Source organism: Lepidothrix coronata, unplaced genomic scaffold, assembly GCF_001604755.1.
Source record: "Lepidothrix coronata isolate B3197 unplaced genomic scaffold, Lepidothrix_coronata-1.0 Scaffold37, whole genome shotgun sequence".
Classification (NCBI taxonomy): domain Eukaryota; kingdom Metazoa; phylum Chordata; class Aves; order Passeriformes; family Pipridae; genus Lepidothrix; species Lepidothrix coronata.
Window position 1 is genome coordinate 811410 of NW_016690217.1, and position 19419 is coordinate 830828.

General features: G+C 37.6%; 1 protein-coding gene across 3 annotated transcripts in view; it reads left to right on the top strand.

Moving 5' to 3' along the window:
• Nucleotides 1-19419, top strand: part of MCC (mutated in colorectal cancers) — a 202669-nt gene that overhangs the window by 16556 nt on the left and 166694 nt on the right. For all 3 annotated transcript variants that reach the window (XM_017812717.1, XM_017812718.1, XM_017812721.1), the window contains 2 exons: nt 3821-4068; nt 18044-18255. In XM_017812717.1, coding sequence (XP_017668206.1) covers nt 3821-4068; nt 18044-18255 — 460 coding nt within the window. The remainder of the gene's footprint in view (nt 1-3820; nt 4069-18043; nt 18256-19419) is intronic.

The following is a 19419-nucleotide window of genomic DNA, read 5'->3' on the forward strand; positions in this document are numbered from 1 at the left end:
CCTCCCCACTGAGACCCCATGGCCCATCAGACCCCCCCCCCCTCCCCCAAATTGGACTGGCAAACCTCTGTGGACTCTGAAGATCCTCCCCTCTTCTCCCCTCCTCTGGGACAGCCTGCCACACCCCCCTCATACCAGGGACCTAAATTAAACACTCTCCTACTAAGGATAAAAGTGATCTATCTGGAGTGATTTCAGTCCGTATTTTAGATCAGCAACTTCTTATTGCCTCTGAGCACTCCATTAGACAGGCAGTCCTTTTTTAGGTTAGTCCTTTTTAAATTAATGCATCTTTAATTTTGATTTCTCTCTTCAAAAGTATTTGTGCACCTAGACTGAAAGTTGCATAGGCAAAGATTCAGTGGTTCCTGGCAAAATACTGATACTTTTTAATAGCAAAAAATTTAAATACTTTTAAGTAAAATATACAGTTTCTCTTGGTATTGGAACCATCATTACCAGGTTTCCTTAATAAATTTGGTAGAACATTAGATAGGAAAAATCCAGGAAAGTTAATCCACTGGTTCTGTTCAGTCTCAGAGCCAACACTTTGCAGATACTGTGCAGCATTGTTATGCTTACCTAGGCAGTTGCTTGTGCTTTACCAAAGCAATAATCAGAACAAGGTACAAGTGAGTACAGCAGGGAATATGGAATAAATTTTAGTTTTGATCTTTCATTTATATAAAAAAACCTAACGAAGTATCAACTAGCCACTCTTTGTCATTTCAGGTTGCATGGTGTGCTCCAAGAAAATGAAATCTGTTTTCAGTAGTGCTTGTAGTCCTCAATTACTTGAGTAGTTTCAATTTTATTTGGTTTTTAAATTCATTGCATCTTTTCTTGTGCTGCTCTATGTTGCTTCAGGCAATGTCCTCAGGCTGCAGATACTACAAATGATAGCCAGTTTGTATTTGTGTAATAGGAGAGAAAACTTCCACCTTTAGACTGTCAGGAATCAGATATAGATTTGGACATGTCTTTGTGTGCTGTATTGAGATGGAGGCTTACAGTTGTCATGACCAAGGACAGTGTAATGTGTGCCACCGGTGCCACAGCCTCCTGCCACCCTAGTGTGGAAGGAGAGTTCTTCTGGGGCCTGGGCAGCAAACGTGTCCTGGAATGCCCTGGCAGAATCACTCTGCACTGCTTCTCCTGAAACTTATTTCAAGATTAACACACAGGGTCCCTCAATCTGTGCTGCTCTGTCTGATCTGTGACAAGAGAACACATGAAGACATTGCTTAGTTTTATTTGTCATTACCTGTGTAAAAACCTGAATGCACTGTCTTATTTTCCCTTGCAATATCCTTGTGAGATTGTATTTGTATTGTTGCTTTAATTTTTAAAAACAGGGAATTAAGCTGTAAAGATTATTTATTCATTGATCAGATTCAAAGCTAAGAGTAAAACTGACCAAAAAATTAACTGCAAGTGATAATACCTTATATTTGACTTATGTAATGTAAACTATAATAAAGTTGTTTCTTGTGATAAGTAGAGATTTGGTTGCTTTAGTTTTGTTTTTGTGCGGCTTGTTTGTTGGTTTTTTCTAAAATACATGGTCATAATGTAAATTTTATTGTTATGCTCCAGTTTTACTGTAAGCAACTCTAACAAGGATTTTGTTTCAGCAGCTCTGGAATTTTTGCATGGAAGAGACCTCCACCCAATTTACATCTTTCTGTAGAATAGATGGACCTTGATTATGATAATATATGACTTCAGTGAAACTGTTCGTGCAAGAACTCCAGATATTTCACTATATCATGTTTTCATAGAAACCTTCTGAATGATGCTCTGATATTAGTAATGAAATAATGATACTACTAAACATGCTAATAGTCACGTAATATTGACATCTCCTTCACCTTCCTCCTACAGAAAGATTTTGTACAACATAAAAATAAGAAATATGTTTTTAAGATTCTTAAAAGAAGCCATAACACAGAAACATACTCATATTATTTGCAATATAAATCGGTGTGGTGGTGTTATTCAATCTAATTCAAAAAGGAGTTCAGAAAAGGCTGGCAGGAAAGAAACAGTGATATGTGGGAGTGGCAAACTAGTGGTAATTTTTAAAAATTTTTCAAATCAGAGAGAATAGGGCACCAAGAAGATTTTGATAGTGTAGAGCCGCTGTTGTTTCAGACCTGACTGAATTGGTTTGCTCACATTTTATTTAGAATTTGATTAGTTGTAATTTGATAAGTAGTATCTGTCATCATTCATTTGTTGGAGAAGTTGTTTCAAGATTCCTTCTTTCCGCATGCCTCTTCCCCTCTAAAGCGAGCTAGGGCTAGCTGGGAGAGGAATAAGAGGAAAAGAGTGTGAAAGAAGGTCTTCTGGATCTCCCTTTTTTGGTGGCTCGGTCTCTCTGAATAGCAGCAGAATGAGACAATCTATCAACTTTGTCTCCTTCTGTTTATGATAACTGAGCATCTGGGAAGGGCAGAAGATGTCTGTATAGTCAGGGAGATTCCTTGATGTGGGTTTACGGTTGCAGGGCTCTGTTTGCCTAAGAACAGCAATGAGGTTTTTAGTGGTTTACATTTTGAACAAAAAGACAGTATCACTATCTTTTCCAGGGGTTGATTTAGTCTCTGATGAAGCAACTGAGGAGTTTCACTGAACTACAGACCTGCCACTGTTAAAGAATGTCAGGTGTTAGACTGTCTAATAGTCAGTCCACTTACCTTCATATCCAATTAAAACCTTCTTTCCTTTTCCATGACTAGACTTGTTAATTGTTATTCACCTTGTTATTTAGTTATCAACTTCTAATTCGTGATCATATTTTTACCAACCGTTACTTTCAAAGTACTTTATTGTACCTCAGCTTTGAAAAAGAAAAAAGGCAAAGTGATGAGGAATAAACCCCTCAGAATATTTTCTGATGAGACCAGTGTTACACCCCAAATTAAGTCTAAGGTATGTTCTTGAGGTTCTTGTCTATGTTGTCTTCACATAAAATAAAAACTGGCATTGGTCATAGTGTTGCTGGCTTGGTTTTGTTGTTTTTGGGGGTTTTTTTGCTAGGGTAGTATGTTTATGTTTATTTGCATGTATCTCTCCTAAAAGCACACTGTCTAAATTTGTCAGTGTGTCATATGCTGAAAGAATCTTCCATGTTGATTTGGTTTCAGCTGTATTTTGGCCACTTGCATTCAGTGCAAGGATATTTTTCATAATACTGTCTTTATCCCCCTTTTGTGGGTTTCATTAAACAATTGGACCAAGTAAGAATGTTTGAAAGAAAGGCTTGACAATAGTTAATTGACACAGTATTTCTTTTTTCTGCTACGTTCTCTGGGGGGTTTTTTATGTTTTGCATCTTTAGCTTACTGCTGTTCAGTGGCAAAAGAAATTTTCTTCTCCTATCCTGAGTAAAATGGAAATTTAAGTAACCATTGATCTAGTCAGATGATAATGACTCAAATTCTTATTATGTCAGCTTTTCAGAAGATACTGTGAAGATCAACAGCAGGATTCAGCTCTCCTGTGTGTCTGTCTCTGATAGTAGAAATGTTAATAATGTCATGAAAATAGAGGTTAAACATTTAAAGAAAAATGTTCCCTTCTTTTCCATAGCCCTTCTGTATTGTAATTTATCGCCAACCTCACAGTTTTGTTGTTGGATTAGCATTAAAAAAAAAAAATTGGCTTATTGGTTTTAAATGTCTGTGGATCAATGCATATCTTGATAAGAGAGAGTTAGTATTCCTTTTCTTCTAAACTAATTGTGGGGGTTTTTTGTCTTCTCTGTTCCCACTTTTCCAATTTCCTCACCCCCATTTTCCCTCTAAAATATTTTTAGGAATGACTTGCTGATGGTGTGCCGCCAGCTGAATATGGAGGCGTCTGTTGCGGAGATCATGCACCAGCTGGGAGCAGATGAAAATGGAAAAGTTTCCTTCCAGGATTTTAGTCAATGCCGCATGGAACTGGTACGAGAAATCAAGAAGGAGGAAGTGGAGCTTTCTGTGAAATCAGATGACTCTTGTAAAAAGAAGAAGTTAAGGGGTAGAATAGCTTCCTGGCCAACTAGCAGCAATAACAGTTTAGGTAGGTATGACTTTTAAATGTCCTGTTTGTGAAATTTAACAAAAGATAAACTCCAGAGGGGTTTTTACCAATTTTACTGCATCAAGGTTGCCTCTAAAGGGCTTTGTGAATATGCTTTGACATAATTTCATCATATGCTAGAGTGGTGTTATAACTGGTGCAGTCTTGTCATCAGTATGTAGACTAGAATGTTTGCAGAGCATCCTCTTCTAAAAATGCTAATTGCACAAGAGAAGAGACTTCCTTGAAAGGACAAGAGCTGCAGAGCACAGCTGGTAACTGAATATCCAGTGAGCTCTCTGTTGTCAGTAAAGCCCAGACAGGTACATAGGGTAAAACTATGAAAAATGAGGACAGAAATAATCTTAGTCTCTTTTCTTTCAGATGTAATACACTATAGGAATGGATGTGTCTTGAATGCTTTAAAAATTGTTCCACTTAGTTGGAGATCTAAATGCTGGAAGAGCCTTATGATTTAGAAAATAAAAAATTCTCCTTTCCTTTTGTCCTCCCTTAATCCAGTTAAAAACAAAACAAAAAAACAAATAAACAACCCCCTCAAACAAAACAAACAAACCCCACAAACAAACAAACCCCCCAAAACAAACAAACAAAAAACCCCGAATGCTATTCCGTCTACAGGAACATGGGATGTAGGAAGGGACTGTGTGTCATTGAGTCCAGTCCTTGATAGCACTGTGGTCAGTCCACATTAGATCAGAAATGTTAACACCTACAGAATGCTTCCTTTCACACTGTAACAAATGCAAGAGACTGGAGGACACAGTTTCTGTGGTCAATAATCCCAAAATGTGAAGTATTGTGGAAGAAGCTGGGGATGCTGTCAGTTCTCTAGCTCCCTACAGCAGCTGCATACTAGCTAAACATGACTACTGGCTAATGATCTAGATGTGGAACTGACCTGTATCCATGCTTCAGAGGAAGGCCGTCAACCTCTGATTGTGTTTAGTTAGAGCTGCATCTCCTCAATCTTTTGTTTAGACCATGTGAGCCTAGATTTTTTTAAAATACTTTTTTAGTGAGAAAACTTTCATTAGTCCCAATAGTTTTTCTTTGCATGTGTTCTAAATTATGTTTGGCTGTCAGATATACTTCATACATCTTCTGGAGAGTTTGCTTATATTTATTCTAGCTCCTCATGTAACTGATCTGATGGGTTCTCTCTGACCAGGTTCTTCTAGATAGTCCAGATGTGGAAGGTACAATGTTTAACAGCAGATTTATTTATTTATTTAAAGATAGTTGATGTTACATGGGATTTCTGATTTAGCAACATGATACAAAACGCACTGAAAACACAATAAAAATACAGGTTACACAGAGCAGAAGACAGCGATTGCAATGCACAGTTCAATCACAATATCAGTGTGGTTCCCAGTGTCTCTCTGATATGATCACCATCACAACACAACATCCCTGGCCTTGCCAGGAAGATGTATATGAATTGAAGCTGACTTAATCCCATTGCTCTCTTTGAAAATCTTTTGTTAGTTGACTATGTTTTCATAGTCTTTACTTTGGGCTGAGCCATGTATACATATAGCCCACATTGGCCTGACTAACCCAGGGAGACATTCACACTCTTAATGACCTTGGGGAGAAACACAGCAGCAGTTGATTCTCTCAGCTGTTGAGAGCTGTTTATCTAAAGCAAAACCCACTCTCAGATCCTCTTGGTGTTGAGATCAAGTCATCTTTGCAACAGCTGTGATCAGTCCCAGCCTGCAATCTTCTCTGAGCTTCCTGGGCCCAGCACCCTGGCCCTGCTCCTCTGACCCCTCTTCCATGACTGATCAGTCACACCTGTCTTTATTTGGTCAGTAGTCAGTCTTGTGGAAAATAAAACTGGGCATGTGTTGATTTGGGGTTTTTTTGGGGTGGTGGGATGGACTATTTATTTACTTTGGGGAGGTGGGTTTAGCATGTTCTGTCTTCTAGTAACTGCACGTTTTTGACTGGTCATCTCAGGCATTCAAATTTTCCTTGGTTACTTTGTGTCCTTAGTGAACTCCCTATCTTGATTTTTAGATGAACTGTGCTACTTCCTTACCATCCCATGCTCCTTGGCATTTCACTTTGGCTTCTCACCATAGCAAATCTGTTTCATATCTCTGCTTATTTTCCAATTTATCTTTTATGGTTTCATGGTTATTTTGTCATAGGAGTATTCTGTTGTTAACATTTCCTCTGTTTATCTTTCTTCCATCTATATTCTTGAATTGATGACAATTAACTCTAGTTTCTACACCCATGTCTCCATCAGTGTCTGTACTGAAATCTTCATAACCCTTGTGCTCAATTGCATTTCCAGCCTGTGAATCTCTTTCCAGAGCTGTATCAGACAATAGTTCATAGCCAAGATTGTGCCTAATATATATATATATATATAAATAAATTTTTTTTTAAATTGGATTAAGGATATTGTGTGTTCCCTGGATCACACAGTTATCTCCTGCCTCTCTTACCTGTTTTTAAAATGATGCCACACTTGTGTATTTCAAAACAGAGAAGTTTTTCTGCCCTCAGAGGGCAATACTAAGATATACAAATTTCCCTGCTTGCTGACCGGATTTCTGGTAACTTGAGTTTTAAAATCGCCTTTCTTAGACAAATTAGCCTTATAATTATGGTTTGTAGTGATCAAGCGTGAACGACAGCTCCTAAGCTTTATCAGAGAAAAGTCTACATTACAGTGTCAAAATGTATCTCACCAAGAAATCTTATTAATTGCTGCCCAAAAGTATTCATAGATGAACATTTAAATATATTAATGCATAGAATTCAGCCCCTATTTTTTTTCCTATTTTCTAGTTTTTTCCAATTTCTTTTAGTTGTATGAGAATAATTTAATGCAGTTTTAAGGTTAGTGAGTGAATTCATTTTTCTTTTTCCTTTTTTTTTTCACAACAGTTAAGTCCAGAAGACCTTTGAACTACCTACCTCGATATATTTTGCTCTGTGCTGATCAAGCCTGACTACCTTACTGCACTGTACTTCTAAACCTAGAGGGAATTTATGGGTTTTGTCCTTGTCTTGCCTCGACTCTTGCAGATTCTGTAAGACTTTTTAGTAATTAGAGAACAAGGGAAAGTGCCCCCCTCAAAAAATGAATGGGAGGAAATAGTAATGAGTGTTTAGAATGCAACTGCTTTTTATTTGGTTGTAAAAGAAAACCATTGCGGCAGCACAATGGCAGTTCAAAATATTTTACAGATAATTTTTTCAAAGAGGCAAGAAAACACCACTGTAATAGATTTCTATTATCATCTCTGCCTATAGTATGAACATAATGACAGCTGAGAAATTATACTTGCAGTCAAGCTTCAATTAGGATTTGTATATGTTTCCATGCCTTTCATGTATTTGAGGGGTCATCTATGTACTCATTAGTGATCAAAGAGTTAATTGTGTTATATTGACTGTTTGCTATTGCTTTCTAAGCATTGCTTTAAGACAGGAGGCATGTACATCATGTACAATTAACTTGATAGGTGTTCTTTTTTGGTGTTATCTTTTTTCCCCCCCCAAAGGTCAAAGAACACTGTTTTCAGTAAACTTTATTTTCCATGATAGTTTACAGGGCTTTTTTTCAAGACTAATTTCTACATAATATGTCAGCTGCTGATAACCCTTGATGTACCAATGTGGAGTGCATAAATGACAAAATTTCAAGACTGTTACTGAGTAGCAGGAGTCCTGATGATCGAAAGCAAAGGAATCCATGCATGTTCTTACACTGTGAGTTTGTATGTAATTGTGGAAAGATTACCAGTCAGGCAGCATTTCTTGCTGCCTTTTCTTGTAGCTGTTCACAATTTCTTAACAAAAAGTGCAAAAACTTCTATCTAAATAAAGTATTATCTTTGCTGCCTATAGTTTTTGCATTTCATTATAAAGAATATAACTGTGAAAAAAGGTCTTAAGAAGTAATTGTGTCTACTTGACTATTGAACTTCATCTTTTTTTGTCATTGATAAGATTATTCTAATAATTTTGCGCAAATTTGCCCAACAAATCTTCCTGTGTTTCCAGGTGGGATGCAGAAGTAAGGAAATTGGTTGGCCATTTTGATCAAGATACAGGACTCAGGTTTAATAACACTCAGTCATATATGTGCTCAGTAAGCTAAACCATATCCTAGATAAACAGTTACGAATCCAGGAGTCCATTAGCAATTTTTGATGGTAGATTGGTACTTAGTAATTAATTCATAGCCAATTCCCCTTTTTTTACTGAAAATAAGTCTCTTAAAATTTGATATGATCATTTATTTGTTTAGTGGATCAAGCATGAGAATTAATCAAAGGAATGATAGGAATCCAGCCTCAAATTAAGCTTGTGTGTAAACATGAGAGGCAGACCACTGGGGCTGAAAAATCATTACTTTTGTGTTACATAATCATGTTTGATCTTATTGCAAATAAATTGCTTTCAAGAAACTGAGACAGTGATTATGTTTATTTATACTATGTTTAATTAAAGACTACAGAACTCATATGGACTCAAAGGCATGCTGCAGATTTTGAGATTTATGAGCAAAGTTTTACCCTTAGATATGTTTGACTAGAAAAGCTGTGAGTATCTGCTAGGCCAAATTTAACTACATACAAAACTTCTGTTAACTGAAAGTGGTTTATTACTTCTGAATATTCTTTTGATACCACTGTCTTTGTGAAAAGCAGCAGAATATAGGTAATTTTTTTTTTTTTTTAAGAAATGTAGAGTGTTAAGTTTTATGAGCATTATGAGAAATGAACCTGAATTTCCAGGGATTTGTAATTGACAGCTGATGAATCTCACTAAAATCACAATGTATTGTATATGTTAAACACTAATGAATCTACAAGGGATAGAAGTCATCTCTGCAGGGGTTTCTGGTGGCTAATAGGGCAACAAACTTGGTTGGAGCTTTCTCATGATGTGAATATTTGTAAAATGTAAGAACACCTAATCTGTATTAGACCAGAGTTTATTTTGAAGTGGTATTCTGTCTCCTAGCATGGTGAAAAGCAAATGGTTAGAGAAGATAGTAGGAACTGAGTGATCATGTAATGATGCTTGTGGAGAGAGCAGGATTATGTGAACAACTTATCCTGCATTTCTGTAGGCCTTGCCTTGACCTGGCCGATCACAGACAGTGAAAAGTGCGCAGTCATCATGGCTTCTGGTTCTGAGGCTGAAACAAAGAGAGGTCTGTGCCAAAATTAAGGAGGAGTCCCAAGAGGTAAACAATGTCTTCACCTCACGTGGACACCTACAATAATCCAATTAGAAGTGTGTTAGTAGAGCATGTTTAGACTGTGGACACTGTCATGTAACCAATAATGTAAAAGTGATCATGTGCCGGGGTGTAGAAAAAGTATAAAAAGGGCAGCTTAAATAAATAAAGTGGACATTTTGCAGATCAAATTGGTCGTGTGGAGTCTGTCGACAGACGCTTCCATATTGAATTTCAGTCCAGGAACTTTGAACCAGAGATAGTTGCACTTGCTCACATATGCATGGCCTCCCTCTACTACTGTCTTACAGAACTGAGACTGTGCTGAGTCTGCATGAACGTGTGAAAGTCTTTACCATTCTTCATGTCCTGCAGCTGGGAATAGCACAGCTTCCCCTTTTGTTGTATAGGAAACAAACTCTTTTTGCTTTGCAGAAGTTTCCTGATCACCTCCTTCCACGTATGTGCGTGTTTTTTTCTCTTTTCTCTTTTTTTGATCTAGTGTGTCTAGTCAAGGTTGAGCATTGCATTGCATTATCATTCTCAGCAGGAGCACTAACAAACAGAGTCTGTCATCTCTGTGCCTTCCGTAGAAATTACAGGAATTTAGTCTATTTGACACTTTGACACCACTACCAAATGTCCTTGAAATTACCAAATAGCTTAAAACATTGGGAGGGAAGGGGGAAGACAGACAGTCCAGTGGGCAGAGCGTGCCTACAGGGAAAATGCAGGAAGCTGCCCTTGATAGCTGCTGCTACCAAGAGTCGATAGAATTGTTAGCCCAGATTTTGGCTTTAGACCACACAGCTCTATAGAGCACCGCAGCTCAGGCTTGTTTCTGTTCATGCTTCTTAGTCAGCTCCAGTGGTGAAAGACATAGAGCTATGGTTTGTGTTTGCTATATGGTGCGGAGCTGGATTACAGCATCAGTTCCTCAGTTAAGTCTCAGTTTATGATTTCTACACAAATTCTGATAAAGTTGAGAAATCAAAAGGCTGTAGCTGGGATTTCATAGAGGATATGCTTTGTTCGGCTCGAGATGAGCACTGTCATACATCCTAGGCTTTAGCTTTTGTACAACAAGTGTTGTCTCTCAGTGCATTTTTGCTTAGCCTCTGCTGACTCTTGGGGATGTGCTCTTCACCTGCCTGCTTCTAATATCACCAGTGTAGCTCTGACTTACTATGGTTCATGAAACAGCAGCAAAATGACAGTGACAGTCAACAAACTCAGAATGTTTTGTTTGTTTGCTTTGGTACATGTGTATTGAAGTGAAATCCAAACTGAGATTGTCTTAAGTGGATGATAATAATAATGGCCAGTCTTCGCGAGCGAAGATTTGGGAAAGGTCATTAACCCTTCGAGCCTGCGCAGTGGATTTTTTAGGTGAGACCCAGCGTGCGCTGAACTGAGCCCACCCTTTAATCCTGAGGTTCATCTGCCGGGGCCAAACAAGCTTGGACAGTGGCAGTGAGGTCCCCAGGACGTAGGTTTGTTTAGAGTGACCTTCTCTTAGATGGATGGCCTTACACGGCTGGCGAGCTCCATCTGCCCGGGGGGCTGGGAATCGAACCCGGGTCGCAGTGGTGAGAGCCCTGCACCCTAACCACTAGACCACCAGAGGCCCCCTCTGGTGGTCTAGTGGATGATAACTGGGGAGGAAGCTGATTGTTCGCTTGCAAATTGCCAAAAAAAAGCCAACTTTTTTTCAAAAGTACAGTGTACTGTTTGTGCTTGAAAGGTATGTTAGAAAGTCATCTAGATTCTGTTTGACTTCAGGTTTTATGTGCTCTTTTTCCTGTTACCATATACACCCCTTTTTACTAGAGATTGTTAATTTTCAGGGGAAAAGGAAGGATGGTTTTTTCCCTTACTATAAACTTCAAATGAAATATTAGATTGAGTTCCAGACTACAATGAAGTCATTAGCCAGCAGTGTTCTGGCAAAATTTAGTTTGGTGGTGAAACAGCACTGGATTCTAGGAGACCTTGGTTTCTAGACTGTTGAGAAGTCATTCTGAATAGAGGAAATGATTGTTATGTCTCAACAATAACATTAAATCATTTCAGATTCAAAGACGGGTGTATAAAGGTGTCATGGATGGTGTGCTTTTATTTTGTTTTGTGTGTCATTATTTCCTATATGGCTAATGCCAGTCTGCTGGCAAGTACTGAAACCATGATATGCACATGAAACACATATGCATTTCTACAGTAGTTGAAATAAATTTGAAGAAGGTCTATTAACTAAAATTCTCCAAACATTTGTTATTATATACTATTTGGACTACTGGTTTTACAAACTCAGCTTCTTCCTCTACAAAGCTGGGTTGCATAACTGGGAAATCATAATGAAAGAAACTTTAATTAGATATATCACTAAATGTTTTACTTTCTTAAGACTTTATGAGTCAATGCTATAAACTCCGATTGATTGTCTATTTCATGGTTTTGTTCTTGGCAAGCTTATTCTTTTCTCTGTCCTAATTTTCCTGTAGGCATTAAATTTATTTTTCTCAAGATTTTACATAGTTTTTATACTTGGTAAAAATCTGCTTTGAAAAATATATTATGGAGTGTGAAAAATTAAAACCCAAAAGCCTAAAAAACCTCGATATGTTAGCATTACTCTGGTAAGTAAAAGTGCTGGTTATGCTTCAGTCTGTTCTAATTTCTCTAAAGGTATGTTTAAGTACTTCTCAAATTTATGCTATAATTATACCCCATAGTGTCAGGCAGCACAATATTCCAGAATTCCTGAATCCTGAATGTACCAACGTTGAAAATACCTCAGTGAACCTGAAAGCCAATTGAGCTTCTGTGATGATTTCAACGAACATATGAGTAGAAAATAGAAATGTTACAACTTGCAGTTCAGGGGCAGAGGGGAGATGAAGTATGAGTTGACGGAATTCTTTTAGAGCAGAAATGATTGACGTGGTTCAATCTTCCTCTTAAATCTAATTTTATAAAACAGATTTCTCCTGTGAGTAAGTTGCCTTAGTCAGGGTGAGGTATAGCTGTGGTTTACTTCTCTTGGAGCTTGTTATCGTCACTTCCAAACCTAACAAGAAAGGACTGAAATAACGTAGCCCAACATTGTATCTTCTGTGTAGTGTTCATCAAGCCAGATAAGGGTATGGTGGGAGGAACAATACCTAGATACTGATCCCATAGAGATTCCTCATTTCACATTAGTGCTTCTCCCATAGCAATTATTTCCTTCTAGGTCACTGGACAAGTGTTGCAAAAAGTTCTGATGAAAACTTTCTCTAGGACTGAATACTGAGTTGAGAATCCATTTTAAAAATATGCATCTGCAAACTCTTTTTTCCCGTCCAAATAAAGAAAAGCTGGTTTATTCTGAATTCTCCTAGAAATTGTAATGGATGTTTAACAGACAGCTTTCTGTATTTAATAAACATTCTCACCCACAGGTGCATGTGAGGATCAGTTATTGCTATATCGTCATCACTCTGTTGCTGTGCCATCATTCATATTGTTTTATTACCTGATGCAAAATAATAAACAGGCTTTAAGGCATGATTGCTGTTAAATGAGTTACTCTAACTGTCAGGCTGCCAGCTAATAGCCATGTACAGTGAAGCCGGAGCCTTTGGTCTGATTCCTGTATGGGAGTGTTTTGTAGAAAACAATGAAAATAGTTGACATAAGCTCCAAATGTGATAATTTTCCCTTCTATAGTCAGGTTGGCTTAGTATAAAAGCAGATCCCTCTGTGGAGCATAACTTCTTTCCAGCTGTTTTGATTTATTGTACTTCATATGTTGCTTGAGCAACCACAGCTCTCTTCAACTTCTACCTTTTCTTTAAAGTGTATTTGGTATTTTTAATGTTTGCAGCAGCTTACAGGACTTGAATTGTCCAAATATCCAAGGACTTAGTCTCAATTCTTGTTTGCTTCCTGCCCCACCCCCATTTTTTTATAGATAGACCTACTGTTTGAGGTCTTACTCAGCTGACTAGCAAGTGCAAAATGGCCATTCTTTGTTCATTTTGTCCATTATCCCCTTCATTCAGTGCATTTATCTCCAAAACCATTATTACTGAAGTTAGGAAGCTTTAGTTAGTAGTTAGTGCTTTTCACAAACCTCCCTGTTACCTTCCTTGAATAATAAAGTAAGCATTCAAAATTCCAAGTCTTTTTGATAGGTTGTCACAATTTAGCTGTTGAATGAAAAATTAGCAAAGGAATGCTGAGAAACAGCCATTCTTCTGGTGAGATAATACAAATAAGCTTAAGTAACTAAATGTCATGGATACCTTATGGAGAACAGAGATCAGACTGGATCTCTGCTAGGACTCTCCTCATTGAGTGGGATAAAGCTCTGTGACCTGGCTGGTTGTGCCCTAATGTTGTCAGGTGTCTTCATGTTTGCCATTCACAAGTCAGACTCATTTAAGTCTGCTCATTTGCTGCAGGGCTAATTTTATAGTACCTCACTTTTCCCGATATCCCAGACCTTTCAGCAGCTGGTACATCTTCAACACCCTACCTACCATCCTGGTGGTTTATCTTTTCTATTCTGTGAGCAGTGAAGAAATCACATAATGCTTGGTCCATCAGCATAGCCTGTCAAACAAAAAAAAACCTGGCAGAGTGTGTAGTCTTGTATTTATGGTAGGCATATTTTTCTCTGTTGTAGAGTACAAGCCTTCTAGGCAGAAGGTTAACTGTTGGTAGACAAGATGAAATGCCATTTTCTTTCAGATCAGTATCATAGGGTGACACCAGTACTAGAACACAGACCTCGGCTGTTCCTGAGAGCTTTGCAGGTGGTAAAGGAAGATTAAGCTAGGAAGAAGTCTCTGTGCAGGTGGGCAAGGTACACTATTCATAGTGACATTTGTCAAGGGAATTGATTGCAGTTGCTTTGGTACAGTTCACAAACTGAAATTTTATTTGTGATTATAGAATCTTTTATATGGCATCAAACTAAACTGTCCTTTGTTTTTCTTAAAAGTGCTATGATATGTCAAAATTTAAATAATTTCGAGTAAATAAGTAAGAGCTGAAGCTAACTATATGAACAGGTTGCCCAGAGAAGTTGTGCATGTTCCATCCCTGGAAGTATTAAAGGCCATGTGGATGGGGCTTTGAGCAACCTGGTCTAATGAAAGGTGTCTCTACCTACTGTCTTTGAAGTCCCATCCAACCCAAACCATTCTATGGTTCTATAACAGGAAAACCTGCAGAAGGAAAAATTCTTTGAGTAAATGCTTCAGACAAGATTTAGGTTGTCCTACTGTGATTTGATTGCAACTAGTGGACCCACATATACTTAAATGCTGTACTGATCTATTCTACAAAAGGATAGAAATAAAAGTTCCTGTTAGGTACTGAATACTTGCTATAACATGAATTTCACCCATTATCAGTTACAATCAAGATAGTCAAGTGCTGGTAATACTAGGAAGTCACTAAAGGACTAGTTTTATAGAAGCTTGTGTAGAATCAGAAGCCTTTATACTGCACATTTACAGAAGTCCAATGTATCCATTCAGTCCAGAAGGGATTGATTTAACTTTCTTAATCTGGAATTGAAATGTTACTTATATAATTTGAAAACAATTATATAGTCTTATATTACTTGGCTGAAACAAGGGTATTTTTTTGTTTCTTTCTTTCTTTTTAATAGTGATAGTAATAATTCTGTTTCACTTAATACAGAAATTTTAAGTTTCATACTATTCACAGAAGTGCAGATGAACACAGAAAAATGTGTAGTTCTATAAAGTCTAATCTTGAACACAGATTTATTAGCTTTAGGTTCCTAGTTATCAGCTATTAGCTGTGTGCCATTATATCCAATTATGGCTTATTTCTGTTTACTATTGTAAAGGCAAGAATTGTATGCTAATCACAGCAAGATACAAGAGTTGTTTGTTCATTCCTGACTGAATTTTCAGTTACAAGTGAAATCTCAGTTCTGACAATTCCAGAGTTTCCCTGCAAAGCTGAGACTTGAAAGGTGTGTAATCCAGGACAGCATCTTAGCAGCCAGAGTTTTGGAATTTGTTGGGAACACAGTGGGCAAATTTAGGGATTATGTTTAAGACCAAAATAAAGTACTGGAAATGCCTTCCTTTGTAAAAGTCACCTCTCCTTACTTTTTTTAGTATGTATGTTTTAAATTAGGGGTAAAGAGATGAACTTTTAAGAAAACTTGGGTTAAAGATGGTCACAATACAGTAATAAAAACCCAGTCTTTCCTGATCCACTGTGACTGACAGGTGACTTCTGTGTCAGCTGAGTATTTTAAGTGCTTCTAATCTGATGGCAGATGGCACAATCTATGAGAGCCACTTGGGTCTTCAACAAAGTGGTTGTTAATTGTGTAAATGTGAAAGCTCTTTTCGAGAACAGTTTTTTCAGTAATAGATATGTGGCGCATGTACTCTGTTGAAATATGTGCCACGTTTAGCTCTGTGAATAGAGGGATATCTATATGATATAAACACCTCTCTTAATTCTGAGGCTATGCTTGCCCAGACAGGATTGTTTCCCATGTTCTTGTCAAGCCTGAAAGTGATGGAACTGATCCTCTGCCTCCTGTGGATGCCTGAGACGTTTCTGTTGTTTCAGCTCTGTAGGCTGCTTTTTGCTCTGCTGTAGCCAGCCGAGGGCAGACATACCTAAGGTTGTACATAGTCATAGTACACTTCCCACTGTGTAAAATACTGCTGGTACCAACATCTCAGCTCAAGTCTGCTGGAGATTCTGCAGCATGTAGCTGGATGCAGTACAGTGGTGCATGCTCTTGGTGTAAAAGTAATTTAATTAATCTTTAATTGCTACTGGTACTTGTGGTAAGGAATCATGGTAATTATATTAGTATAAAATGTAATTATTTTTTGTTGTGTGTTATTTTCTAATTACATGTTTCAGGACTAGTGGTATTTGCCTTACAGTAAGGCAGGGAAACCTAAGTTGGTTTTTCATGCATAACAGCTTTACAGGGTGTTAGGGTGTTGACCTGAAGCAGTAGATCAGTTGCTGCCTTGCTTCCCTTCTAGCTAGTTTTCTGTTTGCATTTTTGCATCTTCAACTTCCTTGGTGAGGAGGAGACGCTCTCCTAATAGTTCATTATATAGGTTATTGTTTCTCCCTGTAATGTAGTGAATAAATAATAACCACTGATTAGTAAGCACTCAGGATGCTGGGTAATATTTGAGAGAGAAAACTAGCTCCTAAAAGGGAAAAGCTTTCAAAATAATAGGATGGCATTACAGATAACTGCTCATGGTTTGATGATTGCATGTTTGATTTAGAGTTTTGATCTAGTCTGTAGCTCTGGATTCTGTTCTGACTTTTCTATTAACTTAGAGTGTATGCTTGAACAAGTCACTTATTTGTTTTTAATCTTCATTATGTTATATATGAAAATTTACAGTACTGCCCAGTGTTATTAAATAGTCTAGTGCCTACTGTGGAATATTTTGCCATAGGGAGTGGTTGAATCTAAAACGTAACAAGATTTTAAAAGGACTGTTTTATGGGAATCAGAAGCACCCAAGGATGAAATAATAACTGACAAAATAAGAAAATTTCCTTCTATTTGTTTTATGGTTTAAACCCGTCCATGGCTGTAGGGAATTGGAAGGATTATACATGCAGAAACAGCAACCCTACAGCTTCATGATACAGAAAGTTTCTTGTAGCATTCATTGTATGTCATTAGCTACCTGATCATATTATGGCATCAATTTATAATCAAACACCTTGTGATTGATGTGTCTGAAACTTAAATTGAAACAAGCAATCCTGAGTTAATAAGAAAGGCAATGCTAACATAAAAAGTGATGAACTATACAGCTAAAAGATTCACTTAGTGTGTTGGTATTCGGTAAACAAAAACAGGCAAATTATGTTTTTCCTCTTTTGCTCTTTGATCAGTGCTGCTTTTCAATCTGACATAGTAACATACTCATTCAATGGTCCTTCGCTGTTGTAAATTACACTGATTTTGCACTGTACTAAATAACATAGGCAAATGCTTTTATTTTTCCTTCTGGATCTTGTAATTTAGTAAATCATCTGTGTATTGGAAATCTTAATTTCTTTTTTTTCTGGCATTGTTGGCACGTGCAAGATAGGCAATAATGGTGGTGGACCTGTTTGCTTTTTTAATTTCTGAAATAACAAGTAGGGTTATTCATGTGTTAACAGTGTATCTTCTCAGCAAAAAAAGGGCATCAAACTAGAGGAATGTGTCCAGAGGAGAGACAGTAAGATGGTGAGAGATCTCAAGGGCAAGTCTTAGAAGGAGCAGCTAAGGTCACTGGGTTTGTTCAGCTTGGAGAAGAGAAGGCTGAGTGTGACGCCTTAACAGTGTACAGCTTCCTCAGAGAGGGCAGTGACTGGGGAGGTGCTCATCTCATCTCTCTGGTGACCAGTGGCAGGACACGAGAAAAGGGAACGAACCTGTGTCAGGGGAAGTTCAGATTCGATGTTAGGGAAAAGTTCCTCACTGAGGTGGTGGTCAGTCATTGGATCAGACTCCCTAGGGAAGTGGTCATGGCACCAAGCCTGGGAGAATTCAAGGAGCATCTGGATGATGATCTTAGTCATGTGGTTTAGTTTTAGGTAGTCCTCTGAGGAGCAGGGAGTTGATGATCCTTACAGGTCCCTTCTTGCTTGAGATATTCTGTGATTCTGTGTGTTCTTTATACACAGTCCATACTAGAATGTTTTTCCATTTCTGCGTTTTAGGTGCCTTATCAGGAGCCAGAGAAAGCTGGGAATATGATTCAGGAGCAAGAGACCTTCAGAGTCCGGACCTCCATAGTCATTTTACACTACAAAAGGTGTTGGAGTATGGTGGAAGCAATGTGACTCAACAGGCTGCTCTGCAAAGACTTCTAGCTCAGGCCTCAAATTTTAGCAACTCTGTTGGAGGAAGCTACTTAGAACTTGCCAACACTGTAAGTGCATTTGCCTTTTGCTTTTAAGTTTTGTAGATTTTTTTTTTCCAAAGAAGCATATTAATCCCAGCCTTAGAGCCTTCGAGCCCTCATGGAAACAGTACTGCACTGTTGTTCCCTTTTATTTACCAGCAAACTAATGTGATTTTAGCACTTAGTAGGTGCATAATATTTCCAAAGTTTGTATAACTGAGTTGCATCAAAAAAGGTAGGAATCTGTGAGGGGCCAAACTGAAGTTCCTAATTTATAGAATTTTAACAGAAGAAGATTTGTGTCTAAAAACTTCCTACCAATTAATTTTAAGTATAGTGTCAGATTGTTCAGAGGTCTTGTGCAGCAAAATTCGTCCCAGGTTATTTCATTACTGCCCACTAAATTGTTTGGTAATTGTTTTAAACCTTTGGTGTGCTAGCAATGTGCTTTTTTATTTCTACAGGCAAGTGCTATTCTTCATTTTAAAAAGCACGTAACTGTTTCTGCTGGTTTTGGCTTGGACAGGGTGAATTTTCTTCATGGTGGCTAGTATGGGGCTATGTTTTGGATGACACTGTTGAAGGAGTAAGGCATTATTTTTTGCTTTCCCATCAGTGTATTGGTATCAAGTTTGTGTTTTAATTTTAGCCCAGACTTCTTATAAAATGCCACCCATTTTGTTGCATGTTTCCAACTTATGTTGCATGAGAGTTTAAGTGGAGAAATGAAAGATACTAAAATGAAAGTGAAAAATTTCTAATTTTAAAAATTACTCTTCATTGGCATGCTTCACATTGATGAAATAGACTCCTAGTTCATGGTATCATAGGATAATTCAAGCTGTAAGAGAACCTCAGGAGGTCATTTAGTCCAACATCCTAGATGGAAATGATTGCTGACAACAGAGGAAAATCAATGTCTTTAAGCCACATTATTTGAAAAGAAAATGATGGAAAATATCCTGAAAATATTTCAAAAAGCATTCTTAGTTTTATCTAAGTTCCTGAACATGAACTTATATAGGACCTTAAGTTTCCATACACAGAGTAAAAATATACAGACATTAAAAATTAACCAAGGGAGAAAAGAATTTAAGAAAATTGACAGTATCTTAAATGTTCTCATCAGCAAGGCAAGAAACATCATCTGCTAATAGGTGGATGATGATGGTTCAGAAATGATGATATAAG